General features: G+C 66.4%; 4 protein-coding genes across 6 annotated transcripts; 2 read left to right on the top strand and 2 right to left on the bottom strand.

Moving 5' to 3' along the window:
- The first annotated feature begins 45 nt into the window (after nucleotides 1-45).
- On the top strand, nucleotides 46-6,012 carry ELAVL3 (ELAV like RNA binding protein 3). 3 transcript variants are annotated; one of them, XM_075737981.1, is made up of 7 exons: nucleotides 46-281; nucleotides 1,891-2,173; nucleotides 2,589-2,692; nucleotides 2,826-2,979; nucleotides 3,254-3,470; nucleotides 3,828-3,866; nucleotides 4,737-6,012. In XM_075737981.1, the coding sequence occupies exons 1-7, from the start codon at nucleotides 273-275 to the stop codon at nucleotides 5,116-5,118; spliced, it is 1,188 nt and encodes a 395-aa protein (XP_075594096.1). In that variant the 5' UTR covers nucleotides 46-272; the 3' UTR covers nucleotides 5,119-6,012. The 3 variants fall into 3 exon arrangements, with proteins under 3 accessions (XP_075594096.1, XP_075594097.1, XP_075594099.1); XM_075737982.1 differs by lacking the exon at nucleotides 4,737-6,012 and adding an exon at nucleotides 4,032-4,480; XM_075737984.1 differs by lacking the exon at nucleotides 4,737-6,012 and adding an exon at nucleotides 4,053-4,480.
- Nucleotides 6,013-8,361: 2,349 nt separating this feature from the next.
- On the top strand, nucleotides 8,362-11,745 carry COPS6 (COP9 signalosome subunit 6). Its single transcript, XM_075738148.1, has 10 exons — nucleotides 8,362-8,515; nucleotides 8,885-9,010; nucleotides 9,456-9,587; nucleotides 9,855-9,943; nucleotides 10,071-10,133; nucleotides 10,212-10,259; nucleotides 10,555-10,669; nucleotides 10,925-11,017; nucleotides 11,284-11,384; nucleotides 11,563-11,745. The coding sequence occupies exons 1-10, from the start codon at nucleotides 8,386-8,388 to the stop codon at nucleotides 11,701-11,703; spliced, it is 1,038 nt and encodes a 345-aa protein (XP_075594263.1). The 5' UTR covers nucleotides 8,362-8,385; the 3' UTR covers nucleotides 11,704-11,745.
- A 160-nt stretch (nucleotides 11,746-11,905) lies between these two features.
- MCM7 (minichromosome maintenance complex component 7) lies at nucleotides 11,906-17,421 on the bottom strand. Its single transcript, XM_075738121.1, has 15 exons — nucleotides 17,217-17,421; nucleotides 17,039-17,118; nucleotides 16,411-16,575; nucleotides 16,204-16,328; nucleotides 15,784-15,964; nucleotides 15,567-15,704; nucleotides 15,016-15,165; nucleotides 14,818-14,932; nucleotides 14,552-14,683; nucleotides 14,211-14,294; nucleotides 13,720-14,113; nucleotides 13,400-13,483; nucleotides 13,147-13,315; nucleotides 12,484-12,593; nucleotides 11,906-12,262 (listed from the first exon to the last, which is right to left on the bottom strand). The coding sequence occupies exons 1-15, from the start codon at nucleotides 17,245-17,247 to the stop codon at nucleotides 12,052-12,054; spliced, it is 2,169 nt and encodes a 722-aa protein (XP_075594236.1). The 5' UTR covers nucleotides 17,248-17,421; the 3' UTR covers nucleotides 11,906-12,051.
- Nucleotides 17,422-18,100: 679 nt separating this feature from the next.
- On the bottom strand, nucleotides 18,101-27,927 carry STAG3 (STAG3 cohesin complex component). Its single transcript, XM_075738142.1, is given in 34 exon segments — nucleotides 18,101-18,235; nucleotides 18,344-18,406; nucleotides 18,523-18,616; nucleotides 18,715-18,750; nucleotides 18,841-18,991; nucleotides 19,290-19,480; nucleotides 19,610-19,738; nucleotides 19,816-19,961; nucleotides 20,212-20,313; nucleotides 20,391-20,518; nucleotides 20,602-20,782; nucleotides 20,861-20,953; nucleotides 21,037-21,117; nucleotides 21,188-21,275; nucleotides 21,601-21,671; nucleotides 21,974-22,174; nucleotides 22,532-22,621; nucleotides 22,698-22,787; nucleotides 22,854-22,957; nucleotides 23,443-23,554; nucleotides 23,632-23,719; nucleotides 24,540-24,647; nucleotides 24,848-24,927; nucleotides 25,001-25,099; nucleotides 25,176-25,299; nucleotides 25,450-25,523; nucleotides 25,607-25,758; nucleotides 25,833-26,070; nucleotides 26,072-26,187; nucleotides 26,293-26,389; nucleotides 26,522-26,638; nucleotides 26,718-26,811; nucleotides 26,883-27,043; nucleotides 27,641-27,927. Coding segments are annotated over 34 exon segments (3,741 nt in total). The 5' UTR covers nucleotides 27,674-27,927; the 3' UTR covers nucleotides 18,101-18,226.
- Between the last annotated feature and the right edge of the window lie 54 nt (nucleotides 27,928-27,981).

Below are 27,981 nucleotides of genomic sequence, written 5' to 3' on the forward strand. Positions count from 1 at the left end.
GGGGGGGATTGGACGAAACCATCGCGGAGCGGGGGGGGGGGGGGCTCGGGCCGCGCCCACCGCGGTGGTTTGGGGGGGCCCCGCCCCGCGGCCGCCCAAGGACGTTTAAAGGACCGACGGGGCCGTCGCTCGCAGCGCCCGCCGCCGCCGCCGAGACCCCCCCCCGGACCCCCTCCCCGCCTCCGGGCCCCCCGCAGCCCCCCAAGCCCCCCCCGGGCCGTGCGGGTCCCACCCTCACCCCCTCCCCCAGCAGCGACCCCGACCCCGCAGCGATGGTGACGGTAGGAGCGGGGCCGGGGGGGGGGGGTCCGTGGGCTGGGGAGGGGTCGCTGAGGGACGCGGCCGGCACTCCCAGCGTTCGCCGACAGCCTCGTGCCCCCCCGATTCCATCATCCCCCCCCCCCCGTGTCCCGCACCCCCACATCCGTGTCCCCCCCCCAACATTCCCACCTCCGTGTCCCCCATCGTCTCCACGCATTCCCCCCGTGAGCGTGTGACACGCTTGGGCGGGGACGGGAGAGGACGCGCGGGGGGGGGGGCACCACAAGAGCCGTGTGCACGCGTGTGTGCATCACACGTCGAGGGCACACGTATGTGCAACGGAGGCATGTGGGTGTCACGCGGGGGGGCGTGTTGGCCCATGTGGCATCTGCTGTGCTGGGACACGGGTGTGCCCAGTGTGCTCGTGCGCGGCACGTGTGTGCAAGGGCGGGGTGGGGATCTGCCCCCACCCCCGCAAACCACTGCCACGTTCACATGCGTGTGCACAGCATAGAGGAGCCTGCACGCAGGTGCATGTGTGTGTGCCGGTGCACGCGCACACGCCTCCTCTTTCGTGTGTGGGTGCAGGGACACGTGTGTGTGGGGAGGAGCGTGTGTGCACACACGACACATGGACATGCCGACATGCGCAGCCCCATCCCCGTGCGGGGCGGGTGTGTGTGGCAGAGGCATGTGTGTGTGTGTGTGCATCCGTGTGTGCATCTGTGTCCGTGTGTCTGTGCATCCATGTGTGTGTGCGCATCCATGTGCGCGTTCATGTGTGTGCATCCGTGCGTGTGTGTCCATGTCCGTGTGTGCCTGTGTCACCCATAAATCCCATTTTCTCAATCCCATTTGGTGATTTTCGGCTTTTCGGCTTTCACTTTTTCTCGCTGGCCAATTTCGGTCGGACGGATGGACGGACAGACACCCTCTCCTTCGTCCCGACATCCCCCCCCCCGACACCTCCCCCACCCCGGCCGTCGGGTCCCTCCGCCCCATTTCAGCCCCTGGGCAGCTCCCGCCGTGGGGGTGGTGGCAGCTTCCGGACCCTCATCCCGCCATGGGGGTGGGGGGTTCCCCTGGACCCCCATTCCGCTGTAGGGGGTGGGGGGGGGGGGCAGCTCCCAGACTCCCGTGGCCGTGGCTGGCGGCCCCGGGTGTCCCGTCTCCTGGCGACAAAGGCCCATTGTCCCCCCGCTATTGTGCGAATGGGGACGGGGGGGGGGGAAGGGGCGGGGGCTCCGGTGCACAATGGGGGATTATCCCGGGGGGGGGGGAGGAGGAGCGCACCGGCCGCCCGGACCCCCCCCTGCCCTGCGGCGAGAAGGGGCAGCCCGTGGGGACCCGGAGAGGCTGCTGTCCCCGGGCCCCCCCCCCGGGTTGTCCCTATCCCCCCCACCCAGCATCCTCATCCTCATCCCCCCTGCCGCTTCCCACTGTCCCCATCCCTGTGTGCCCCCGTGGCTCCGTCCATCCCCGCTTCACCTCGGTGATGACCCCACTGTCCCCATCCCTGTGCTGTCCCCAGGACCCCGATGTCCCCATCCCGCTGCTGTCCCCAGGACCCTGGTGTCCCCGTCCCTGTGCTGGAGACCCTCTGGTGACCCCCATCCTTCCCCTCAGCAGATCCTGAGCACGGTGGAGGCCCAGGCTCCCAGCACCCCAGGGCCATCGGGCTGTGGCCCCATCCCTGTCCCCGTGGCTGTGCCAGTGGTGGCAGTGCCGGGGCCGGGGGTGGCGGCAGCGCTGCCCAATGGGGCCCCCCCGGGCCCCCCCATGGCAGATGACAGCAAAACCAACCTGATCGTCAACTACCTGCCCCAGAGCATGAGCCAGGAGGAGCTGCGGAGCCTCTTTGGCAGCCTCGGGGACATTGAGTCCTGCAAGCTCGTTCGTGACAAGGTCACCGGTACGGGACAGGGGAGATGGGACATGGGGAGATGGGACATAGGGACACAGGGAGATGGGACACAGGGAGATGGGACATGGGATATGGGGAGATGGGACAGGGGGAGATGGGACACGGGACATGGGGACATGGGGAGATGGGACATGGGGAGATGGGACATGGGACATGGGTGGGTGGGACGTGGGGACATGCGACATGGGGATGTGGGACATGGGGAGATGGGACATGGGCAGATGGGGACCTCTGGGGATGTCAGGCCCTGCAAGCTTGACCACAGGATCTCTGGTACAGGGACACGGGGACACATGAGGACACACAGGGACAGAGATGAAGATGGGATGGAAACGGGCCTTGGGGCTGGGGCCGGGGGTGGGGCCGGGGCTGGGGGGGCTGCACTGCTGACCCCGCACCCCAGGGCAGAGCCTGGGCTACGGCTTCGTCAACTACGTTGAGGCAGGTGACGCCGACAAGGCCATCAGCACCCTCAACGGCCTCAAGCTGCAGACCAAGACCATCAAGGTGCTGGATGCGGGGGTCCCTTGGCGGGGGCGGGGGTTGGGCACCAGGGGGTCCCGGGCGTGGAGGGGAAATGGGTGGGAGGCAGCTCTGGCACCTGGACGCCGATGTCCCCGGGGCTGACCCACCTCCCCAGGTGTCCTATGCCAGGCCCAGCTCAGCGTCCATCCGTGACGCCAACCTCTATGTGAGCGGCCTCCCCAAGGCCATGGGGCAGAAGGAGATGGAGCAGCTCTTCTCCCAGTACGGCCGCATCATCACCTCCCGCATCCTTGTCGACCAGGTCACAGGTACTTCCAGATGCTTGTCACTGCCCCTCGCCCTGGGGGGGGGGCGGGGGGAAGGGGCTGCCCAGACCCCCCCTCCTCACCAGGGTCCTAGCAGGGTCTCTGTGGACGGGGGGGGACACACACGACACACCACATGTTTCCTGGTCCAATGGGTGGGCGGTGGTGTATTGGGGGAGGGGGGATTCCTCAGACACCCGGGTCCCACATCTGTGCAGCAGAGTCTCAGGGCTCTGTCATCCCTCCCGCCCCGGACATCTCATCCCCTCCACACCAGGTGTCTCACGAGGGGTGGGCTTCATCCGCTTCGACAAGCGCGTGGAGGCAGAGGAGGCCGTCCGGGGGCTGCACGGGCAGAAACCACTGGGTGCTGCTGAGCCCATCACTGTCAAGTTCGCCAACAGCCCAGGCCAGAAGTCAGGGGGGGCCCTGCTCAGCCTCTGCCCCAGCGCCCGCCGCTACGGTGCCCTGCACCACCCCCCCCAGCGCTTCCGGTGAGCCTGGGGGGCTTGGGGGTGTGCGTGGGAAATCACTGGGAACAGGGGTACCCCCCAGGAGATGGGGCCATGACAGAGCATGGGGATGTCCCCATCAACATGAGGACACTCCCCCATCACCATGGGGGACCCCCCCCCCCCCAAGAGATGGGACCATGACAAGGTGTGGGGACGCCCCTATCACCATGGGGACACCCCCATCACCTTGGGGACTCCCCCCCCCCCAAGAAATGAGATGGCCACAGTGCACGGGGACATCCCCATGGTAAATACACACCTATGTGGGCACACACACCCACACCCCCCCCCCGTGCCCCACCCCACCCCCCCCCAACAACCTCTTGTCCCCTCCAGGCTCGACAATTTGCTGAACGTGGCCTACGGCGTGAAGAGGTACCGGCCCCTCCCCACCCCCTGACCCCCCCCCCCCCATCCAGCTCTGCACCCCCAGCCCCATGCATGGGCTGGGGACCCTGGCAGGAGGGGACCCACATGTCCTGGGGGTGGGGTTGGGGGAGGGCAGAAATCCAGCATCCAGGTGCCCTGACCCCAGGCCAGCCCGCTGTCACTGCTGCCCAGGTTCTCCCCGTTGGCCATCGAGGCGGTGCCGGGGCTGGCCGGGGTGGGCCTGGGGGCCCCTGGCGCTGGCTGGTGCATCTTCGTCTACAACCTGGCACCCGAGGCGGACGAGAGCGTCCTCTGGCAGCTCTTCGGGCCTTTTGGTGCTGTCACCAACGTCAAGGTCATCCGTGATTTCACCACCAACAAGTGCAAAGGCTTCGGCTTCGTCACCATGACCAACTACGAGGAGGCGGCCATGGCCATCGCTAGCCTCAATGGCTACCGCCTGGGTGACCGCGTGCTCCAGGTCTCCTTCAAGACCAGCAAACAGCACAAGGCCTGAGCTCCACCCTGCTGGCCCCTCAGCTCCCCCCAGGCACCACCAGGCCACTGGGCACCCCCCCCATGAGCACCGAGGACACCCTGGAGACCATGGAGAATGCCCCCTGCCCTGGACACCTTGGGGGACCCCCCCCTCCATGAGTACCAAGGACACCATGGGGAAGCCCCAAGGACACCCTGGAGACCATGGGGAGCCCCCCCCTGCCCCCCGAATCAGGCACTGAGGACACTGTGGGGACCTCCCTGCCCTGGACACTTGGACACCCCTCCCTCCATGAGCACCAAGGACACCATGGGGACAGCTGAAGGACAGCCTGGATACCATGGACACCACCCCCTGCCCCCCCACCTCTCCCTTAGGCACCGCGAACGCCCTGAGGACTCCCCCTGGGCGCCCCAGAGCTCGTGGACACTGTGGGGGACATGGGGGGCATCCCCGAAGATCCTCCCCCCCCCCGAAAAGACTGGAGAGCCCCCCCCCCCCCCCCGGACACTGAGGACACACTGGGGATCCCTCGTCAGGCACCCCGAAACCCCTGGGAATTGCAAAGGCGCCTGGATACAGAGGCAAGTCACCTCCAAAGCCCGCTGGAATGCCACGGGCACCCCAAAGACCCTGGAGACGAGCCCCCCCCCCCCGCACCTGGAGATGTTGGGGGACACCACCACCCCCATCACCAACCCCCCCGGGCACTGTGGACACCCTGCAGGTGGGGGTCTTAGCACCTGGAAGCTGCAGTGACCCCCCTCCAGCAAGCCCAGGTACCTCAGGAATCTCCCGGACACCACCCCCCCCGCCCCTGCGACACCCCCCCCCCCCCCCCCCCCCCCACTCTCTGGGGGCAGGTGCCAGACACTGCCCCCCCCCCTTTTTTTCCCCACTCTGGGAGGGCCACGCACCCCCAAATGAGGAGTTGGGGGGTTCCCTCCCCCTCCCTTAGGGATGTCCTGCCCCCTCGGGGTGTGTGTGTGTGTGAAGGCCAGGTTGGGTTGGGGGACAATGCAGGGGTCCCCCGGGACCGAACTGCCCCCCCCCCGGGGCGGCCCCGCCTGCCCCGCCCCCTGGTTGGGCGAGACCCCGCCCCAAAGGCTGAGCCACGCCCCTCTCCCGGGGCTGGCTGATCCCCGCCCCAGGGCTAGATCACGCCCCCAGCTCGGAGGCCACGCCTCCGGTGCAGCGCCCGCCCCGGGTGGCGCCCTCTGGCGGTGGCCGGACCACCCGGAGGCCGCAGGTTCGAGTCCCGGCTCCGGCCGCTGCCCCGCGGGGCGGAGGTGGGGTGGGGTGTGCGGCGGGCTTCCCCCGTCAGAACACCCGATTCGGCTTGTTTTGTCCTCAGGCTGGTGCCAAGAGGGGACCGTGCTCCCCTCCTCCCCTCCAGTCCAGAAGTCCGAGGGGAGGGAGGATATCTGTTCTCGCTCCTCTCTTTTTTTTTGCATTTCTTTTTTTTTTTTTTTTAATTGGAGGGGGGAAATTTTTTGGGGGGAGAAAGAACAAACAATAATGAGTAATAACAATAACGGTAGCGCTAACGGTAGCGAGGAGAGAGACCGACATAGCAAGCGGTGACTCCTCCAGAGCGACAGACACAAAACCATCTATTTTTGTAAGAGAAGAAAAAAAAAAAAATTAAAAAAAAAAAATCCTCTGAAGTCCCCCCAAACTGTCCCTCTGGAGGGAAGTTGGGGGGGGGGAATCTGTAATGTGCCTCCCCCACCGCCCCAGTTGCCCGGAGGCAGGGTCAGAGGTTGTCATCCCCAAGCAGGTACACAGCACGGTTTTTGTTGGTTTTTTTTTTTTTTTTGGGGGGGGGAAGGGCGATGGCACATAATAGTGATGCTGCTGAGGGGACAGGGTGGGTGTGTGTTCCCGCTGTCCCTGAGCCTCTGGTACCCCCAAACTGGGGCGGGGGGGGGGGGCGCACGCGGGGCGGGTGTCTTGTCCTGTCCCCACTCTTCTCCAAATCCCCCAAAAATGGGCCTTTTTTTTTTTTTTTTTGCCCCAATCTCCTCAGCTTGCTTTTGCTTGGCCAGTTCAAGCATTCTGGCCAAATAAAAAAGGGCAGAAAAGTCCCTGAACCACCCCCCCCCCCCCCCCCAAACAGGCTGAGTCCCCCACAGCAGCTCCATCCCAATCCTCATCATTATATTATTATTATTATTATTATTATTACTACTACTATTATTGTTATTGTTCTTATTATTACTATTGCTATTTATTTTCTCTTTTCCTTTGGGATGATTTCTTGCTTTTCAGTGATTTCGGTTCCTATTTATTTCTGATTCTTTGCTGGCTTTTCCCCAGCCCTGGGACCGCCCCCCCCCCCCCCCCCCCCCGCTCCAGCCCTGGACCCTCTACTCCTCCTGGGGCACCCCCCCTCCCCCCAGGACGCCCCCCCCTCCAACCTCTTCTAGTTCCTGCTTTTTTTGCATTGTGTTGTGCCTGTTTGCAACTTCTTGTAGTTTTAACTTATTGTTAATGTAAATATTTATTGCTTTCCATCCCCCGCCTGTGTGTGCACATCCCTGAGACGGACAAGGGACCTGGGGGGGGGTGGGTAGTCCGGGGTTGCCTCCAACCCACAATCTCTGACACCTCCCCTCCAGTCCTGTCCCGGGGTCCAGGCAGCCCCAGCAGGATGGGTAGACCCAGGAGACACCCCACCCTCCCCACCCCCAGTTCAGTAGCAATAAGAGCTGCACCCCCGGGGCGGGGGGGGGGGGAAGCCAAAATTGGGAACAAAGCTCCTGAGTGTGGACAGGGCCCCTGCGGCAGAGCGGGGGCCCCCAGAGGGGACCGGCTTCTGGCCCCCAACCCCCCCACCCCCCCCCCCGGACTCGACTCTTTGTACTTTTCATGGCAGAAATAATAAAATATATATAATAAAAAAATAATCAGAAATTGGGGTGTATGTGTAGGTGGGTGGCCACCTGCAATGCTTGGGGTGCCCATCCTTCCCCACAGGCGGCTGCAGGATGCCAGTGCCCACCGTGGGGCTGGCACTGTGGGACAGGGCCCGGGGAGCAGGCCAGAGTGGTTCGGCTCCCATGGACTCCCATGGGTGCACGTGGGTCCATACAGGCTCCTGTGGGTGCATACAGACTCCCTCAGCCACCCGAGGGTGCACAGAGGCTCCCACAGAGGCTCCTATTGGTCTCCACAGGGGCACACAGGCTCCCACAGCCTTCAGCAGGTTTCCACAGGTATGTAGAGTCTCCCGCAGTCTCCCACGGGCATCCACAGTGGCACGGGGGGGGGGGGGGCGGGGGGGTGTGTGTGTCTCAAAGGCTTCCATGGTTTCTCACAGGATCCCACAGGAGCACAAAGGCTCCCACGGTCTCCCATAGGTGCACATGGATTCCTCCCACGGATTCGCACAGGTACTCCCACAAGGGTGACCCCACGGGAGCCTGTGGGTAACTGTGTGAACACATGGGAGGCTGAGGGAGCCTGTGAGAGACACTGGGAACTTGTGCAAGCCCGTGTGCACCCATGGGAGCACGTGTGTCCCCATGGGGGCCTGTGGGAGCTCGTAGGAGCCCGTGGGATCTTGTGGGAGCCCATAAGCTCCAGTGGGAGCCCGTGGGAGGTAGCATGAACCAGTGAGAGGCCATGTGAGCCCGTGGGATCCTGTGTGCCCCTACGGAGTCTCATGGGAAGCTGTGGGGGGCTGTGGGAGCCCAGCTGTCGCTGTGGGATGCTGTGGGAGCCCATGTGCACCTGCGGAGGCCCGTGGGAGCCCCTGTGTCACTGTGGAGGCCTGTGGGAGACTGTGGGAGGCCAAGGAAGGTCGTGGGAGCCTGTGGGAGCCTGTGTACCTGAGAAGGAACTGGGAGGCACTGGGTTGGATTGGGAGGCATTAGGAAGGGACTGGGATTACTGGGTGTAACTAGTTTAGACTGGGAGCGCTACGTGTAACTGCGGCCACTGGTTTATACTGGGAGCACCGACCCACCGCTGCCCTCGCCCACCGCACATGCGCACGCCCCGCCCCTCCTCCCCCTGTGGCGCATGCGCGCAGGCGCTGCGTACGGCGGCCGGGCAGGGACAGGCCGAGACAAGATGGCGGCGGCGGCGGCCGGCGCCTCTTCATCCGCGGCGGGGACCAATGGGGCCGGCGGGATGGAGGTGGACGCGGCAGGTACGGGACGGGCGCGCGGGATCGGCACCGCTGACCCGGGGCTGCCCCGACCAGCCGGTCGCTATCCCGGGCCTCGCTGCTTTCCGCCTGACCCCGCCCCCGCGGCTTTTCCCCGCCCACAACTCCCGGACCCCACCCCTTGGCCTTTTCCCCGCCCATAACTCCTGGGGACCCGCCCTCTGGCTTTAGCCCCGCCCATAACTCCTGGGGACCCGCCCTCTGGCTTTAGCCCCGCCCACAACCCCCGGGACCCGCCTCTGAGCTGTGACCACACCCCAGCCCATGCTCCGCCCCCTGCCCCGGCCCCGCCCACTCCCGGCCCCGCCCCTGCCCCCCACCCACTGATGTGTGCCCCCTCCCTCCCCACAGCTGCCCCCTCGGTTATGGCCGGGGGGGTGACGGGCAGCGTCTCTGTGGCCCTGCACCCCCTCGTCATCCTCAACATCTCTGACCACTGGATCCGCATGCGCTCACAGGAGGGGCGCCCCGCGCAAGGTACTTCCCCCCCCCCCCCCCAATGCCCCCACAGCCCCCCAGGGTCTCCCACAGCCCCCCGCAGATCTGCAAGGTACACCCCCCCCCCAACGCCCCCCCAGCCCCCCCAGGGTCTCCTACAGCCCCCCCCAGACACACACCCCCCCCCCCCCAGCTCCCCAGGGTCTCCCACAGCCCCCTACAGACACACCCACACCCACCCCAATGCCCCCACAGCCCCCCTGGGTCTCCCATAGCCCCCCCACAGACACACACGCACACACACACACCCCCCACACACACACCCCAGCTCTCCAGGGTTCCCCTCCAACCTCCCAGGGTCCCCTCCCGCCAGGGTCCCCCCCAGCCCCTGGCCTGGCCCCAAATAGCACCTGGGGGTAGTTCAGGGCTTCCCCCAGCACAAGGCCAAGGCTGGCACACGGTGACAGCCCCCGTGCCCCCGCAGTGATCGGGGCCCTCATCGGGCGGCAGGAGGGCCGCAACATCGAGGTGATGAATTCCTTCGAGCTACTCTCGCATGCTGTGGATGGGCATGTCCTCATCGACAAGGAGTACTACTACACCAAGGAGGAGCAGTGTGAGGGGGCCGGGAGGGGTCCTGGGGGGTAGGGGAGGGTCTGGAGGGGTCTAGGGTGGTCGGGGGGGGGGAAGGGGGTCCTGAGCTGCTTTTGAGGGGGTGTCTTGGGAGAGGGGTGATAAGGTGTGTGGGGGGGGTATGTGTCTGCTGTCCTCAGGGGGTCTGTGGGGTCCTGCCCACCCCCATATTGCGGGGGGGGTGGTGGTGGTGGTGGTGGTGGGGCCCCCCCACCCCACTTAGGACCCCTACCGCCCCGTCTCTCCCCAGTCAAGCAGGTGTTCAAGGAGCTGGAGTTCCTGGGCTGGTACACGACCGGGGGCCCTCCCGACCCTTCCGACATCCATGTCCACAAGCAGGCGAGTGATGGGGGCAGGGGGGGGGCCGAGCTCGAGGGGCCGGGGGGGGGGGGGCAACTGGGGGGGGGGGAGGGAAGGGGTGCACCCCCCATCCTGATTTCCCCCCCCCCTCCCCTCTGTGCTCCAGGTGTGTGAGATCATCGAAAGCCCCCTCTTTCTCAAGCTGAATCCCATGACGAAGCATACAGATGTGAGTGGGGGGGTGGGGCCAGGACCCCCCCAGTGTGGGTCTGGACCCCCCCAAACACATTTCTCCCCCCCTCCCCAGCTGCCCGTCAGTGTCTTTGAGTCCGTCATTGATATCATCAATGGGGAGGTAAGTTGGGAGGGCTGGGGGGGGGGGGCGCTCCTGAGGCCATAGGAGGGCTTCTGGAGGCCTGGGGGGGGCATGTGTGTGTGTCTCAGGGTGGGGGGGGGCTTCTGGGGGCTCCAGGGGTGCCATGGGGGTGATCCAGGGGTGTGTGTGTCACCCAGGGGGGGTTCTGGGATGGTTGGTTGAGGCCATAGGGATTCTAGGGATGCAGGGAGGGGTGGGGGGGGCACAAGGTTGTCATGCCCTCCCATCACCCCTCCCCTATCCTGCCCCCCTGTCGTCCCCTGCCCCACCCCAGGCCACGATGCTGTTTGCGGAGCTGACCTACACACTGGCCACCGAGGAGGCCGAGCGCATTGGTGTCGACCACGTGGCCCGAATGACGGCGACTGGCAGTGGGGAGAACTCCACAGGTTGGGGGGACATGGGGAGGGGGGTGGGGAAGGATGACAATGTGGGATGGGGGAGGTGTCCCAGGGCTGGGGGGGGGAGAAAGGACACAGGGCAGGGGGTGTGGGGACAGGGGGAGATGGCACAGGGACAGGAACCACAGGGACAGGAACCGTGGGGATGTGGCTCTCAGGCTACTCAGAGGGAGTGGAGCTGGCTGGGGGGGAACATGGAGACGTGAGAGGGGCACAGCGGACATATGGCCTTGATCCTCACAGTGGCCGAACACCTCATCGCCCAGCACAGTGCCATCAAGATGCTGCACAGCCGTGTCAAGCTGATCCTGGAGTACGTGAGGGCCTCCGAGGCCGGTGAGTCGGTGACAGGGCTGTCCCCGTCCCCCCACAGACAGGTGACAGGGCTTTCCCTCCACCCCACGCTGGTGCCAGCTATTCCCACAGTCCCTGGCCTTTCCCCGCCATCCCAGAGCAGGACTGGGGCAGGTTTGTCCCTGGGTGTCCTCAGGGAAGGAGGACTGTCCCCTGTACCCCAGAGGGGCCCCAGGAGGTCCCCAGGGGTGTCCTGTGTCCCCCTCCCGCCCCAGGCTCTCCCCCCCAGGCTGATGCGGTCCCCACAGGCGAGGTGCCCTTCAACCATGAGATCCTGCGTGAAGCCTATGCCCTGTGCCACTGCCTGCCCGTCCTCAGCACCGACAAGTTCAAGACCGACTTCTATGATGTGAGTGATGGCTCGGGGGGGTCTCCAGGTCCCAGGAGGGGGGCCCCAGGTCCTTGTGTTCCTGTCAGAGCACCCGGTGGGAGGGGGCAGGATGGAGTTTGGGGGGGGGGTGTGTGTGTGTGTGTGTGTGTGTGTCTCCAGCAGCCCATTAACCCCCCACCCTGTACCTCCCCCCCAGCAATGTAACGACGTAGGGCTGATGGCGTACCTGGGCACCATCACCAAAACCTGCAACACCATGAACCAGTTCGTCAACAAATTCAACATTCTCTACGACCGGCAGGGCATTGGCCGCCGCATGCGGGGGCTCTTCTTCTAGGGGAGGGGGAGGCACTAGGGGCCCTGAGCCCCCCAAGGGCTGTGGAACCTCACACCAGGGCTGTGGGACCCCACCCCCCACCCCAATAAATTGGCTCTAGGATGGGAAGGTTTGGTGTCATGGGAGAGAGTGGTCCTGGGAGGGTGGGGACACACATGACATGGCACAGGCTGGCGGTGCCACTAAAAAAACCAGTAGCAGTAAAAAAAAACCAACAACCCCTTTTTATTGGTTTAAAAAAAAAAAAACCAAAACATGACAATGGTGTAACTAGGGGAGCGGGGCTGGGGGTCAAGGGACACAGGATGTGTCCAGTGATGGTGGCTGCATCCGTTTCCCCCCCCTCCCTCAAATGAAGGTGATGCGGGTGCGGGCGGGGTTCACCTGCAGCACGTTGAGCTCCTCATACTCGCGGAGCGCATCCTGGACCTGGGCGGGGGTGAAGCCCTTGGCCACGCAGCGCTGCTGGGCCTCGGTGTAGGGAATGGCCCGGCCCCCACCCCGGCCCCCTGCCAGCTCCCGGAGCGCTGCGAAGATGGCGTCGGCCGGCCGCTGCACCCTGGGAGGGAGACACAGCGGGAGGTGAGGGGGACACGGGGGGGTTGGGGGGACCCTGGCACTGCCACCTGCTCAGAGGGGACATGGAGGGGGGACACTGGTGCTGCCGCCTCCTCCCCACCCACCCCATGGCAACCCCAGGATTCCACCCCCCACCCCCCCTTCCCAGCAGACTGGGGCCCGGGGAATGGCACTGTCGGGCCCCCCCCGTCCCCTGCTCACCGGCTCTGCTGTCCCTTGTCCCCCAGTAGCGAGTCTTTGGACATCTCCATCAGCCTCATCGCCTCGTTCACATCCTCCTTCTCCACCACATCCACCAGCCGCAGCCGGGCCTGCAGGAGCGGGGGGGGGGGGGGGGCTCAGCAGCAACTGAGATTCCCCCCGCCCACCCCCCCATCCCAGCCCATGGCACCCTCAGGCATCACCCAGGGGCCCCCACTGCTCCTCCCTGCCCTGGGGGCTGCCCCCTGAAACCACTTGAAGCACCCCCAGTGCATTGCCCCCATCCTGGGGGGCTGGAGGCAGCCCTGAGCTGGCCGTGCCCAAGGGAGGGAAAGGGGACAGTGGGGGACAGGGGGATATGAGGGGCTTGGGGGCACTGGGGAGGATACGAGGGGACACTGGGGAGGGGAATAGGAGAGGCTACCAGGGGACACTTGGGGGGATACAAGGGGACACTGGGAACACCAGGGGACAGAGGCCCTGTGCTGGTGGCAGGGACACTCTTCCAGCCTAAGTCAACCTTGCTGGGTCTGGTCTGGCCTGGCCGCATCCAGCCCTGCTTCAGCTCATCTCATGCCTGTTCCTGCCTGCTCCCGCCCCGTGGGGCTCCTGCCCAGCTCCACGGGTCCCTCCCTGCCTGTCCCTGCCCATGCCGGGGCTCACCAGGGCAGTGGCCAGGCGGAGGATGCCCAGCAAGGTGCGGGCAGAAGTGTAGGTCGTGTCCTTGCTGGCCCAGGCCTCCTTCCGCATCTCCACATAGGCGGCCGTGATGTAGTCGGCCAAAGCCTCCGGCACCACCGGCTGCTTTCGCTTGCATGTGGCAATGTAGCGCCTGGGGGGGGGAAACAGGCAGGGTGAGGGGATGATGAGGACAACAGGGGCGATGGGGACAGCAGCCCCTTGTGGCCTCTCTCACCTCATGAGCTTCATGTCGAGCTGCTGGAAGGAGGAGGGGGGCTGGCGGCTGTGCTGGTGCACGTAGGTGATGTGCTGGGCCAGGCTATAGGGCAGAGAGGGGCTGGCAGTGGGGCCAGGGCAGCCTGGCCCCATGGCTCTTGTGGGGGGAACGGGGTGTGTGTGTGTGTGGTGTGTGTCCCACGCTCCCTCCAGCCCCACGGCACTCATGGGTGTTCCCACGCTCCCTCCAGCCCCTCACATGCCCCACAGACTCCCCCCATCTCCCCACTACCCCCATGGCACCGCCCAGCCGTTCCCTGCTGTTCCCTCCTCGCTCACCGCAGGTCATTATCGCGGTCAGGGCGGTCCTGGATGAGCCAGAGCAGGTCAAAGCGGGAGAGGAGGGCGGCAGGCAGCTGGATGTTGTGCTCCAGGCTGCGCTTGGGGTTGTAGCGGCCGTAAGCCGGGTTGGCGGCGGCCAGGATGGCACAGCGGGCATTGAGGGTGGCCAGCACGCCTGCCTTGGCGATGGAAATGCTCTGCTGCTCCATCACCTCGTGGATGGCCGTGCGATCGGCCTCCAGCATCTTGTCAAACTCATCGATGCAGCAGACGCCCCGGTCAGCCAAAACCAATGCGCCCCCCTCCAGCGCCAGTTCCCCTGTCAGCGGGTCCCGCAGCACAGCTGCTGTCAGCCCCACGCCCGAGGAGCCCCGGCCCGTCGTGTACTGGCCTGGGGGGCAGAGGGGGAAGCAGTGTGGTGAGGGTAGGGGGGTGTAGGCACCCTCCACAGGCCCACCACCACCCCTCCCCAGCAGCCCGGGACTCACTGCGCGGCGCCAGGCGGTCGATGTAGGACAGGAGCTGTGACTTGGCCACGCCGGGGTCGCCCATGAGGCAGATGTTGATGTTTCCTGGGGAAAGGAGGAGGGGGGGGGAAGAGTCCACAGAGGGGACAAACCTGCTCCCTCTGCCATGTTCCCATCCCAAAATCCCTCAGCCGGTTCCCTCCGTGGCACCTCAAGGCCGACCCCAGCCCCCCAAATCCACCCAGGTGACACATCCTAACCCCAAACCTCAGGGGCCATCAGCTGATCTCAGACCGCCAAGCCTTCCCGCAAGAGGAGGGAACGCTCCTGGCAAAGTCCCCCACCCCAGCACATGGCCTCACCCCGGATCTTCATGCCATGGGGATTGCGATCCACGCCGCCCACCAGCAGCAGCAGCAGCGCCTTCTTCACGTCCTCGTGGCCATAGATCTCGGGGGCGATAGAGGCGGCCAGCTTGTCATAGAAATCTTCCTCTGTGAAAAAAAAACAGAGAAGGAAAAAAAGAAAGGAAAGGAAGAAGGAAAAGAAAGCATGAGGTGGCTGTGGGGCAGCCCCGGGCCCTGCTCGTCCCCAGCTGGGTGCATCCTGGGTGCCCAAACAGCCTGACCTGTGATCTGCCGCAGCTCCTCCTCGCTCAGCTCCCCGGCCCCCGACTCATCCTCCTCACTCTTGTTCATCTTCACGATGCAGTGGGCCTCCAGGTAGGTCTCAGAGAGCAAACCCTGAGGGAAAGAAAGGCAGCGGTGGGTCAGGGAATGGCTGGGGGTCCCCGCTGCAGCCCCCTGCCCGTCGCCGTCGCACTCGCCTGGGCCATCTGGCGGAAGCCGGTCTTCAGCAGGGGCAGGAAGACGCCAGTGATGCTGACGTGGTCCCCGGGCTGGGCCAGGCGCGTGTTCTCCCCGTGCACGGCCACGCTGATGGAGCGGGGAAGGTGTCCCACCGGCACCTGGTCGGTCTGTGGGGAACAGACGGGGCTGGGGACCTGCAGCACCCCAGTGGCACCCCCAGCTTCTGTCCCCGTCCCTGAATCGCCCCTGCACCAGTATGGACTGGGGCAGACCGGACAGGACAGAGCCACAGGGACGTGTCACCTCCTTGGTGATAATGCTGACCCAGGGATAGGCCATCCTCCTCCACCTCGCACTGGGGAAACCTCAGGGGGAGACCAGGGCCAATTTGGGGCTCCCCAATCTCAGACCCTGAGCGCCACCACCGCCATCACCTCCCCGACAGAGCTGGACTGTCCCTGAGTGGGGAGCAGGGATGGGCAGGAGAGCCCAGGAGAGACAGGACGCTCCGGTTGGGGCTCACAGGGATGCCCCAAAGTTCTGGGGACCTTCCTCCCATGTCACTCACGTGTTCCTGCATCTTCAGCTCCTGGAACTTGACGAATTTGGAGCCGCGGCTCTGCAGGTAGAGCCGCCCCCCCGAGCGATTCGTCTGGCACTCACGGCTTGGGCACATCAGCAGCGGCATGAAAGTGGGTGACTGGATCTGGGGAGAGCCGAGAGGGTGGGCTTGGGTCAACTGGGGGCCCCCCACACCTGCCCCACAGCCCTTCCACTCCACTTACGGGCTGGTAGGTCTCGGCCCCGCACTGGTCGCAGCTGTAAGTGGCCACCACCATCATGGGCTTGACCTCAGTGACGCGGGTGACGATGCCACGGACGGTCACCAGCTTCCCGATGCAGTCGGCCTTGACATCACGGACCACGCGGGCTTTGGCAGCGGAGGGGGCTTTGAAGTATAGCTCACTGGGGAGGGGGGACAGAAGAGGCAGTGGTTAGTGGGGAGGGAACTGAGGCAGAGGCGGGAACAGGGAGTAAAGGAGCAGGAGAGGGTTTGGTGGCAACACACAGGGATGGAACAGGGGCTCAGGGGAGGGGAAGAATTGGCCTTAGAGAGGAGATGGGGCTCCCCGGGGACATCAGCGGCAGCAGGGCCAGGCTCAGAGGGAGATGCAGCGGGGGTCACGGCTCCTCCTCGCACTCACAAGCGCCGCAGCAGCTCGGGGGGATACTGGTTCTGGGGGCTGCGGGCATCCCCTGCGTCCCGGCCACGCTGCTCCAGCAACAGCCGGTGCTCGATGTAGACGTCTAGCACATCCTTGCGGGACACCTGGGAACGCAGGGACACGGAGGGGGAAATCAGAGGGGGCCGCTGAGGCCTCTCCCCACCCCCTCCATGGGAGAGCTCCCACCTCATGCTCCTTGTAGAGTGGCAACAGCTCGTGGATGGCATCGGCAAAGAGGCGGCAGTAGCGCTTGGCGTTGTCGCAGACGGCCTCGGCCAGCTCGGGGTCATCCTCTGCCACATCGTCCAGTGCTACATACAGCGCCACTTGCTCCCGGTGCGCCAGTGCTGTCTGGGGGGGGCGGGGAAAGGGGAAACGAGGGGAGTGTGGGGACCCCAAACCAGCCATGGGGGCACCTGTACCCGCGGGGACTGGGAGACCCCAGCAGGGGCAGGGCAGGGGGAACGCCAGCAGGGACGGGGGGGGCAGGAGGGGTCCCAGCCAGGGCAGGGTGACGGGGGGACCCCAGCCGGGGCAGGAGGGTCCCAGCAGGGACAGGGGGGACCCCAGCAGAGACAGGGTGACAAGGGGGACCCCAGCACGAACAGGAGGGGCGGGAGGACCCCTGGCTGCCATGTTGGGGGGGCTGCAGCTGTGACGAGGGGGCCCAGGCAACGCGGGGGCGGGGGCAGAGACCCCCAACAGGCACCGGGGGGGATGGGGGCTAGGGCGGAGTGGAGGACGGAGGAGGCACGGGGGGGGGCGGGGACCCCGGGCCGGCTCGGGGCGCCTCAGGGCGGCCGGCCGCTCTCACCAGCTGCTCCCGGTACGGGAACTCCTTGCCGCCATCGGCGCCATCGCGGTAGAAGTCCTGCAGGAATTGCTTCGCTTTCTCTGCGGGAAGAACGGGGGACGGGGCGGGGGGGGCGTCGCGGTTACCGGACGATCCCCCAACCCCGGAGCCGACCCGACCCGGCCCGGTCCGGCCGCACCTTTCTCGGCCGCGTAGTCGCGCGGTGCCATAGCGGAGTCGGTCCCGGTCCGGTCCGGTCCGGGTCAAGTCACTTCCGGTTCCGGGTGCCCGCAGGCCGGTGCTGGTCCCGGTGCTGGTCCCGGTACAGGTCCCCGCGAGAGTCAATCCCGGCGCCGCGACCAAAAGTGGCGCGAAAACCGGCACCATGTGACCGCCACCGCCCTGTCCGGCGTAGGCCACGCCCCTTTAGATGTCATGGCCGGGGGGAGCAGCCCAGGGTACGCCCCCTCTTAAAGGGGCCGCGCTCGGCGGGAGCCGGGGCTGGACAAGGATCTGGGGGGGTGCTTGGGGAGCGCTGAGCCCTCTGCGCGCCCGGGGGGGCGTCGGTCGGGAGGAGCGGAGACCCCTGTGTCCCACCTCGGCCCTCAGCATGTCCCCAAAGCATCACCCCGTGTCCCCCGGGTGCTTCAGCCCCGCGCTGCCGGGGGGGGTCACGGCTCTCAGCGCTCCTCAAGGTGGGGCTGGGGGGACGTGGGGGCTCCCTGGGCTCAGAGACGGGCAGAGATCTGCGTCCCCCCTCCCTAGGGAGCCTTCGGGGCCCCGTCCCTGTTGCAGGGGTGACCGCGGGGCCTGGGGATGGGCAGGGACCCACGTCCCCTTCCCGGGGGAGGGCAGCTGCAGGGGTCTGGGGCAGGGCGGGGAGCTGGTGTCCCGTGCGGTCCCCGGTGTCACCGTGCCCTCCCTGGGCCCGGCCAAGCCCCCCAGAGCTGGGTGCCCTACCTCACCCACAGCGACTCTGATGTGCAGGGACCTCCCCACCAAAACCTGCACCCCCAACACTGGGAACTCGTGCCCCGACACCAGGATCCTGCGCCCCGACACCGTGAACCTGCACCCCGATGCTGTCTGTCCAATGAGTATTTATTAACCATCGCCGAACGGGGCACGGAGAGCTGGGCTCCCCCAGATTTGGGCTCGCAACAACAATAAAGGCACCGAAGGGGCTCAGCGCTGCCAGGGCTCCCTCACTCAGACATCCTGTGGGGAAAGGAGGTCCCGGTGAGACCCTCCCCCCCAAAGCATGGGGAGGGCTTTTCTTTGGGGTCCCTCTTGCCCCGGGGATCCCGTGCATTGCCCTCAGCCCACCTCGATGCCCAGGATGGTGGAGTCAAAGAGGTCCCGGAGCCGGTCCTTGGGGGCCAGCAGAGTCTGGGGGGGGGGCGGGGAAGGTTGGGGCTGGGTGGGGTGAGGGCACCTCGGGGGGGCCACCAGCCCCATCCCTGCAGGAGAAGGTGGCTGGGGGGACCCTTGGGGGGTGGCCTCACCCTGTCCTGATCTGGGGTGTCCTCGCTGCTCTCCTCTTCAATCACCACCTCCTCTTCCTCCTCCTCCTCCTCCTCCTCCACCATCAGGCTGAGCCTGGGGGAGAAGGGAAGGAGGTAGAGGATGGAGGATCTCCCCCCAAGGCTCTCCCCCAGCAGCCCCAGTCCCTCCCGTGCCCCCTGGTCATCGCTCACCGGTTCATCCCGCTGCGCTGGCGGGACAGGGAGCTGCTGCAGGAGAAAAGGATGTGGAATCAGGGGGCTCCTGGGGTGGGCGGCATCTGGCTTAGGGGGGTGCTCACCCCCAGCCCAGCCACTCACCTCTGCAGGGGGCCAGGGTCAGAGCCAGGGTCCCGCGCTGGTGGCCAGGGCAGGTGGGGCCGGGGGCCACCCCGCAGGGTGGTGGAGGTCAGGGCCGGGCTGGGGAGGTTGCTGCTCGGCCATGGGCTGGAGTCAGGGCGCTCCAGGGGGGCTGAGGGAGGGGGGTGAGCATGGGGACCCCCCACCCCATCCCCACACCCTGAGCCCTGTCCTTGTCCCCCATCCCCTGTCCCTGCAGGAACCAACACTAACCCCCTCCCTGTTGCCACCTCTCAGCTTCCCACCCGCAGTTACCCTCAAACTGGTCCCAGCCTCTGGCTAGGGTCCCCACAGCCAGGGACAGAGCTGGACAAGTCCCCCCTGCCATCCCCACAGAGCCCAGCCTGGGTGCTGGGGGTGGCACAGCCTCTAGGACACAGGGTCCCCCCGGGGTTCAGCCCCCCCCTCACCATCCACACGGGGTCTCTTGGCAGCGGAGCTGGGAGGGGGGCGTGAGCGGCCGGCTGTGCTGCGGCTGCTCACTGAGCCCCCCTCCTCCTGCGGCTGCAGGGAGTTGCGGTAGGTGACAAGGGATGGCCACGGCGTGTCCCCCGGTGCTGACCACCGCAGTTCCTGGCATGTCTTCTCCAGGTAGGACAGGCTAGGGGGGATGACAGGGAAGTGGGGGGGGACGTGGTGGGTGACACGGCACCAGGTACCTGCGGGGTGCTGGGGGACCCCACATCACCCCCAGGGACCCCACTGGGGACCCCCATCAGCCCCTACTCACAGCAGGACCTTGTCAGGACGCAGCAGCCGGGGCGAAAATTCGCTCAGCACCTCCAGGAAGGGCAGGTTGAGGGGTGGCAGCCCCAGCTCGGGGCCTGGAGGCTCCTGGAAGGCGAACTGGATCCCCTCCCTGGCCGGGGCAGAGGGATGAGGGGAACGCTGAGCCCTAGCCCCCCCGCCCCCCCCCACCCCCCCATCCCCTCGCACTTGTGCACGCTGAGCAGTGCCGAGCGGTTGCGGAGCTGGTGGAGGCTGAAGAGGAGGGAGAAACGTCGCGCCAGGTCCCGAATCTCCAGGAAAGCCTCAGCTGCCCGGATCTCGGGGCCCTGCTGCAGCAGCAGCTCCGTCGTCAGCTGCGCAGGGGCAGAGGGTCAGTGCGGGACCCCTCGGAGACCTCCCAGACCCTCCTGGAGTCCCCAAGCTTCCCGGATGCCCCCCACACCCCTAAGCTCTCCCAGATCCCTGGATTTCTCCAGAGACCCCCTGTCCACATTTCCTGGAGCCTCCCAGACCTCCCTAGAGCACCCCAGACTCCCCCAGACACCCTCAGAGCCTCCTGGACAACCCAGGGACCCCCAGAACCCCCCCCAAGCAGCGTCGTACCTGCTGCAAGCTGAGCAGCAGGGTGCGAGCCCACTCCTGCCGGTCAATCTGCCGGATGCAGTTCAGAGTCTCTTTGATGATGTCCCCGTAGTCGCTGTAAAACTGAGGAGGAGATGACAGGGCCCTGATGTCCCCAAACCATTGCGGGCCAGCAGGACAGCCTTCCTGTGCACCCCTACCTTGGCATAGTGCTTGAAGACGTCAGAGGCGGCGCTGAGCTCCAGCACATCATAGATGATGAGTTTGCAGAAGCCGGCCAGGAGCACCCGGCGCTGGTGCAGCTCCTCGATGCGGTTCTCGCTGTCCTCTGCGGAGACATGAGTGGACAGTGAGGAGGGGGGGACACAGGCATCTCGTGAGATGTCCCTGGGATACACGGAGGGGACGTACCTGTGGCCGAGAGCTCCTCGTGGCCGCAGGCGTGGTGGAAGACGTGGTCCATGAGGAAGGCAGCCAGCTGGGACTGCAGCCCTGCATCGGGCAGCAGCACCAGTGGGGCCAGCGCCTCCCGCCCATCCCGCGGCAGCTGGGGCCCGAACACCAGCAGCACGTCGCTGAGCACCACGAAGGCCTGAGGACACGAGGACAGGCTCAGCGCCCCAGCCTCCCCTCTGCGTGTGTGTCCCCTGTCCTCCTTGCCCATGCGTACCTGCTCCCGGACGCCAGCGTCCATGTCGGACAGGCAGCTCTGGCACAGCGAGCAGAAGGAGGTGACTCTGGTCTTCAGGCTCCGCAGCTCCTCCTGGGCAGGGTACATGGTGGCCTTTAGGGACACGGGGGCCACCCCAAGACGTCTTTGTGGCCGTTCCCATGCCACCCTCTCACCTGGGGGACATCGGTGCTGGGCAGGCGTGAGAGCTCCCAGAGGATGTGGAAGTGGAGGCAGGTGATGGCGGGGACAAGGACCTGTGGGGACGGATGCGGGCAAGGGATGGTCGCAGTGCTGAGGAGCCTCACCGTGTCCCTGGGGTGGTACCTGTGGGGGCACCTCGCCCGTGTCCACAGCGCGCTGGAGGAGCTGGGCGCAGGGCTCGAAGAGCTGCCAGGGCGTCAGGTCGTGGGCGCTGCAGGGACAGAGTGGCATCAGCAGGGCGAGGGGAGCTGTGGGGCAGGGGACAGGATGTGGGGGACACGGACACGGGGAGCAGATGGGGCAGGGGACAGGCAGGGTGAAGGACAGGACAGTGGGACAGAGACGCCGCTGCACAGGGACGCGCAGAGCACATGGGGCAGGGTGCCATGGGGCAGGGTGCCAGGGACATGCAGGGCAGAGGAACAGGATGCCACAGGATGGGGCACAGGGGAGGCACGTAGAGGGGGACAAGGACACCGGGGGACCCCTAGCGATGCGAGCGGAGGGGTGGGGTGGCCCCACGGCTTGCCACTCACTTGAACAGGACAGAGATCCTCTTCAGCGTGGCTGCCATGCTGTACACCTCCTCCTCGTCCAGGGACGAGGCCTGAGCAGGGCCCAGGGTTGGGCACGCCCCATGCGGGGCTGGGGACCCACGCCAGGCTGCGCTCCCTTGCCGGCTCCCCCACCCAGCCTCCTCCCGGACTGGCTCTTCCCCACCGATTCCCCATCCCTGCCCAGGCCACCGCCATCCCTACAGGTCCTGGTCCCTCTCCTGTCCCCCAGCCCTGTCCTGCAGTCCGAGTCCCTGCCCTGGGGTGGCCCGAGCTCCATCGCAGGTTCCAGTTCCCAGTCCTGACCGCACCAGTCCCCATCCTCGTCCCAGTGTCCCTGTCCCATCCCCTCTACCTGGAGCAGCTCAGTGACCTCCTGGTGGAACTTGTCGGCCAGCTGGTCAGCGAGGCGGCTACGCACCAGGTCCCCGTGGCCGCGCAGGGCGAGCTCAGGGTTGCACAGCACGTGGAGCGCGTGGGATGCAGCTTCCAGCACTGTCCGCCCCGTGTGCTTCTCCACCACCTCCTGCAGCTGCCCCAGCACCAGCTCCAAGTGCTGCGAGGAGAAGGGGGAGCGCTTGCCAGAGGGATGGGGACATGCTGCCTCCCCGGGGATGAGGGTCACAGGGTCTCCCATGGGGAAAAGGAGACTTGCAGCCTCCCGCAGGGATGTACAGCCCCCCAGAGAGGATGAGCACAGTCTTGGCCCACCCCCCACCCCCCAGGGGGACAGGGACAGCCCCTTGATGGGGGGGTGCAGGGCACACAGCCTCCCAATGGGGATGGGGACACCCAAGGGACCCATCAGCATCCTGGCCCCACAGCCCCATTTCCAGGGGCAGAGCAGCTCTGCCCCAGCCCTGGGCAGGGGGGGTGGTGGGCAGATCCGGCCAAGGGAGCAAGGGGCTGGCACCTTCTCCAGCCGCCCGGTGCGGTAGATGCTGAGGTCGAAGCAGCGCAGCACCTCCAGGAGCGGAGCCGCCTTCTCAGCATCAGCTGAGAACTGGGGGGACAGGGGGTGTGTGTGTGGGTCAGCGCCAACTCCCCCAGGCCCCTGGAGGGGTCCCCGTACCCCTCACCTTGGCCAGCAGCTGGGGCAGGGCCGGGACAAGGCAGTGGGTGAGCCGGGTCCTCTCCTCCACCTGCGCCTTGCGCTCCCGGGCTGAGGGCTGGGGGCAGAGAGGGGGCTCAGGGTGGCCCTGGGGGGGCACCAGCCCCCTCCTCAGCACCGTTACCTTCTTGACGGGGCCGCGGCCCACAGGGGATTGCCCCTCTGCCGCCTGGACCACGCTGGCTGCCAGGATCTCCACCAGCGCCTTCTCCTGCTGGTCCGTCAGACCTGGGAGGGGGGAACAAGGGGGCTGGGGGGGGTCCCAGGGCATCCCAACAAATCCCAGTATGTCCCCCAACCACCCACCAGTGCCCCAGCAACGTCGTGGCACAACCCACTGACATCCCAGCACGTCCCCTTATGTTCCCCAGTGCCCCCCCATCACATCCCAGCATCTTCCAACATCTCCCAGGGATGCCCCACAGCCACCCCAGCATCTCCCAGGGATGTCCCAGTATATCCCAGTGCATTGTGGCAGTGCCCCGGTGTCTCCCCATGCTCTCTCAATACACCCTTGCGCATCCCGGCGTCTCCCAGTGTGTCCCAGCAATGTCCCCGTATACCTCAAGGATGTCCCAGGGTGTTCCAATGTAGCTACTTGGTCCCAGCAATGTCCCAGCATATCCCAGTGTCTCCCAGTGACATCCCAGCATATCCCAGTGTTTCCCAATGACTCCTCTGTGATGTCTCAGCGTCTCCCAGTACTGCTGTACCCTCGGTGGGCGACTCCTCCAGCAGCAAAGCGCTGATGGTCTCCCAGTCCCTCAGCCGGGGCCCGGCGCAGTCCCACAGGCTGTCCACCAAGTAGGCTGCATGCTCGTGGAGCTGGAGACGGGGGACTGTCAGGACAGGCAGGGTCCCCCCTCCTGTGCCCTTCTGGGCCCCTCTGTGGCCGCTCTCACCTCACTCTCGATGAAGAAGGCCAGAAGCAGCCGGAAGAAGGTCCTGTTGTCCCCATCGTGTGACGGCTCTCGTTGGGGGTCCAGCAGCCTGGGGACACGCACACAGGGTCACGGGGGGGGTCCCGTGTGCTCACACCGGGTGTGAGGGGCGCAGAGCCCCTGGGGAGGGGACACACGGACACGTGGATCCCAACTACCCAAGCAGGACGTGCAGGGGACAGTGACCCAAGGGACAGGGAGGTGGAGGGTCCCATGTACCTCCCACTCTGGTGGGGGGGACATGCAGGGACCAGAAAACCAAGGGATAAAGACAGGGGACCCATGTACCCCCCCCCCGGCTCTGGGGCCAGAACCCCGAGGGACGGGGAGGATCCAAGATGACGCCATGCACAGCCGCCGCCACCCCAGATGTGCGGGGGAACAGGGCCGGGACAAGCCCAAACGCTGCTGCTGCCAAGAACCGCCAAGGCCTGCGCTGAGATAAACACGGCGCGGCCAGCCTCCTCTCTGCTGAGCGTGCCAAGGCTGGTGCAAGAGCATAAGCGTGCGAGCGGGACGCGCAGATGGGGCTCCAAGCAGCTGACCTAGCGCGTGCTGGGCTTGCGCTTGCCCCGCAGCGACCCTGGGGCCAGATACGGCCGCCCTGGGCTCTGCTCTCGTTAAGGACGGCTCTAATGAGCCTGGGACGAAGGTAGTCGGTCTGCTGGCCTCCGCTGGCTGCCTGCCAGAGGCTCCCCGCAGTGGAGCGGGGAGGAAATCGAGCCTGACTCAGATTTGGCAGGCAGAAAACGCTTGGCTTTTTGTGGGGGCTGCAGCCGGGTGATGGCAGCAGCTCTGGTGTCAGGCAAAGGGGTGGGCTGGGGGCCGGGTCCTGGCACGGCACAGGCCGGGCACCGGCCCTTGCTCACCTGCGGTAGAGGAAAAGGCCAGCGGCAGAGGCCAGTGCCCGGCTGGATACGTAGACCACGGGGTAGACACTCTGGCAGTCCTCCTCCGTCAGCGCCTCCTCCATGTTCCTGCACATGAGGATCGGTGGGGGGTCCCCGCTCCTCCCATCCAGCCCCCAGCCCCGCTCCCCATCCCTGTTCTCGCTTCGGGGATGCATTCCCGGCGCGACCCCGTTCCCTGGGTGCCCCACAGCCCCATCACCTGTCCCCACGGTCACTGGAGGACCCTGTGCTTCCATGTCACCCCCCAGCCCTGGCACTGCGCTCACTCTAGCATCAGCGTCAGCAGCTTCACCACCTCCACGGCCACGTCGGGCTCCTTGTCGAGCACCATGGACACCATGCGGGTCTGGCGAGGGGGATGCGGTCGATGACACCCTGCAGGGACCCGGGGGACCCCCCTGTGGGCCACCCCCGCTCACCTTGAAGCGGCTGGTGAAGAGCTCCATGTGGGCGGCCGTGTCCCGGCGGCAGTACAGCCCCTGCAGCGCCTTCACACACTGCAGCCGCACCTCCCGCTGCTGCGGAGACAGGGACCCGTCAACGGGACCGCTGTCTCAGCCCTGTGGTCCCCATGCCCCCCCCTCCCTGGCCCACCTTGTCATGCAGGGTCCAGCCGATGTACTTGAGGTAGCCGTCAGTGAGGAAGGAGGCCGCGTAGCTCCTCATCCACGTCCCCAGCTCCTCCATGCAGATGGCCCGGATCTCTGGCACCACATCCCTGCCGCATGCAGCAACGCTGGGGCTCGTGCTGTGGTCCCTGGTGGTGCCACATCCCCGTCCCCACATCGCTCCCACCTGCCCACCCATGCCACACTCCGTGCCCCTTCTCCCCCCTCCTCCACTCCTGAGCTGCCGGGTTAGCCCTGACCTGTAGCGATGCACGAAGACGCCCTTGAAGACGGCGTTCATCATGTTCTCGATCTCCTCCTGCTGCTCTTTGAGCTGGGGGACACACACAGGGGGGCTCAGGAGGGGTCCAGCCCCCTGCCATCGCCACCCAGGCCCCCCCCCCCGCCACCTCTCACCTCCCGGCGCTTCTCCAGCAGCGCCTCCAGCTTGTCAGTGGCCCAGTAGCCGGGTCCCTTGCTCCGTTCAGCCTCGTACTGCCGCTGGTTGTTCTCCTGGTGCAAGCTCACGCCCAGCGCCACGTTCACCAGCGCCGTCATCAGCTTCATGGCTGGGGGGGGCAGCGTGGTGGGAGCAGGGACACCTGTAGGGAGCCCCTCCACACCTCCCTGGCGAGCTGCCTACCTGCCAGGGTGCTGGTGTGGCGGAAAGCCCGCACCTGGGAGTCAGAGAGGCCGGTGAGCAGGGAGATGAGGGCATCCATCAGGAACTCATCGTAGACGACGCTGTACTGGCATCGCCGCACGACCGCGGTCACCAGCTCGCAGAAGCCAGCCCGGAAACGGCGCCAGGGCTGGGTGCCCAGTGAAAGCGGGTACTCAGCTGAATCCTGTGGGAGATGAAGTGAGCTGGGCTGCCCCCACCGGCCCCACTGACACCGTCCCCACGCACCTGCCCAGCACCTCCTTGAACTTCTCTGTCAGCTGCTGGATGATCTCCGAGTTCTGCAGGTGCCTGAACATCTCTGGGGTCACCACGCCTGCCAGGGGAGTCAGGGGTGAAACGGGGGACCCCAGGCTGGGAGGGGGAGGGTGGGCCACCAGCAGTACAGGGGGGTACAGATTATTTGGGGGGGCCCCCTCACCTCTGCAGCCACAGGAGCGGATGATGAAGTTGACAAGCTCCAGGAAGCCTATCTCACGGTCCTGCTTGTAAGTCTCCAGCCAGTCATCTACCACCGTCTGTGGGCACAGGACAGCTGGTATCAAACAGCAGCCAGCTGGGGACACCCGAGTCCCCTGCTCAAGACACACATGGCCCCCCCGTGTCCCCTCATCCCCCTCCACGGGCTGGCTGAGGCCCCCCAGGGTTACCTCAACGGCGATCTTGGCCGACCTGACGGCCTCAAAGAGGGTGTTTTGCTCCGGGTTGCTCGCTGTTGGACTGCTCCTGTCCCTGGTGGGCTCCCTCCTCCGGGGACGCTTCGAGACCTGGTGGGAGGGGACGCAACGGAGGTTCGGAGCAGCCCCAGGATGGGGGACGTGGCCGGAAGGAGGAGGCAGGACGTACGGGGCCACGGCTCAGCGCCTGGTGGGGTCCCCGCTTGCCGCGCGGCTGCAACATGTCCTCGAAGTCGCTGCCGGAGTCACCGCTGCTGAGGTGCCTGCAGGGATGGCACAGCGGTGGGGTGTGCAGCCGGGGGCCAGCTGGGCCCACCCTCCCGCCCCCACTCACGGGCTGTCGAGGGCTGTCGGCGACGGCGGCGGGCTGCTCCGTGCCCCGCCTGACCCCGGTGCAGGGCTGGAGCCAGTGCCCAGCCCGGCAGAGGAGCCAGAGCTGGACGAGGCACCCTGGATGCGGGCCGAGCGCCGCGGGGGCATGGTGAACCGCAGGGCCTGGGGACAGGGAGTGGCGGGTGGGACCGGGGGGGGGGAGCAGGATGGCAGGAGCACCCCCTCCGCCCTGGGGGGGCCAAGTACCCTTAAACACCCTCAGCCTGGGGCCACCGAGGGGAGGACAGGGACCCCAGGCCTGCCCTGGGGGGGACACGGGAGGAAGGCCCCAACCCCCCCCAATCACACTGGGAGTGTGATCCTACCCCCTGGTCACATTGGGAGGGGGGAGTCCCCCCAACCCCCCCGGTCACACTGCGGGGGGTGTGAGTCCCCCCAACCCCCCCGGTCACACTGCGGGGATGATCCCCCCCCCATCACACGGGGGGACTGACCCTCCCCCCCAAGCCCCCGCGGCCGCTCCCTCCCCCCGTCCTGCCTCGCCTCGTGCTGCCGAAAGACGTCAGGCCCAGCACGTGTGGGCGGGCGCAGCGCGCGGAGCTCACCGCGCAGGCGCAGCGGGCAGGACGGCCCCGCCCCCGGCAGGCACGTGCGAGGGGCGTGGCACGGAGGGTGGGGTGGCCCGGGGTCCCTATAACCCCCTATAGCCCAGGGTGCCCATAGCCCCCCAAAGCCCCCTACAGCCCGGGAGTCCCTTACCTCCTGGGGATCCCCTACAGCCTCATGTGGCATCAGAGTCCCCCATAGTTCTGGTGTCCCCTATAGCCTGGGCTCCCCAATGGCACCCTATATGTCCCCATAGGCGCCCATATTCTGGGGATCCCCTATGGATCCCACGGCCACATAGTGCTGGGATCCTGTCCAGTCCCACTTGGCATCTCCTATAGCCTAGGATCTCCTATAGCCCCATGTAGGGGTCCTCATGGCCCCCTATAGCCTGGGGGCCCCAGCCCTGCCTCCCACGTGTCTCCCCACTCGCACACTTGCCCGTGTGTCCTCCCATCCCCCTCTCCGGCCTGTCCGTGACACCCCCCCATCCC

Source organism: Balearica regulorum, chromosome 30, assembly GCF_011004875.1.
Source record: "Balearica regulorum gibbericeps isolate bBalReg1 chromosome 30, bBalReg1.pri, whole genome shotgun sequence".
NCBI lineage: Eukaryota > Metazoa > Chordata > Aves > Gruiformes > Gruidae > Balearica > Balearica regulorum.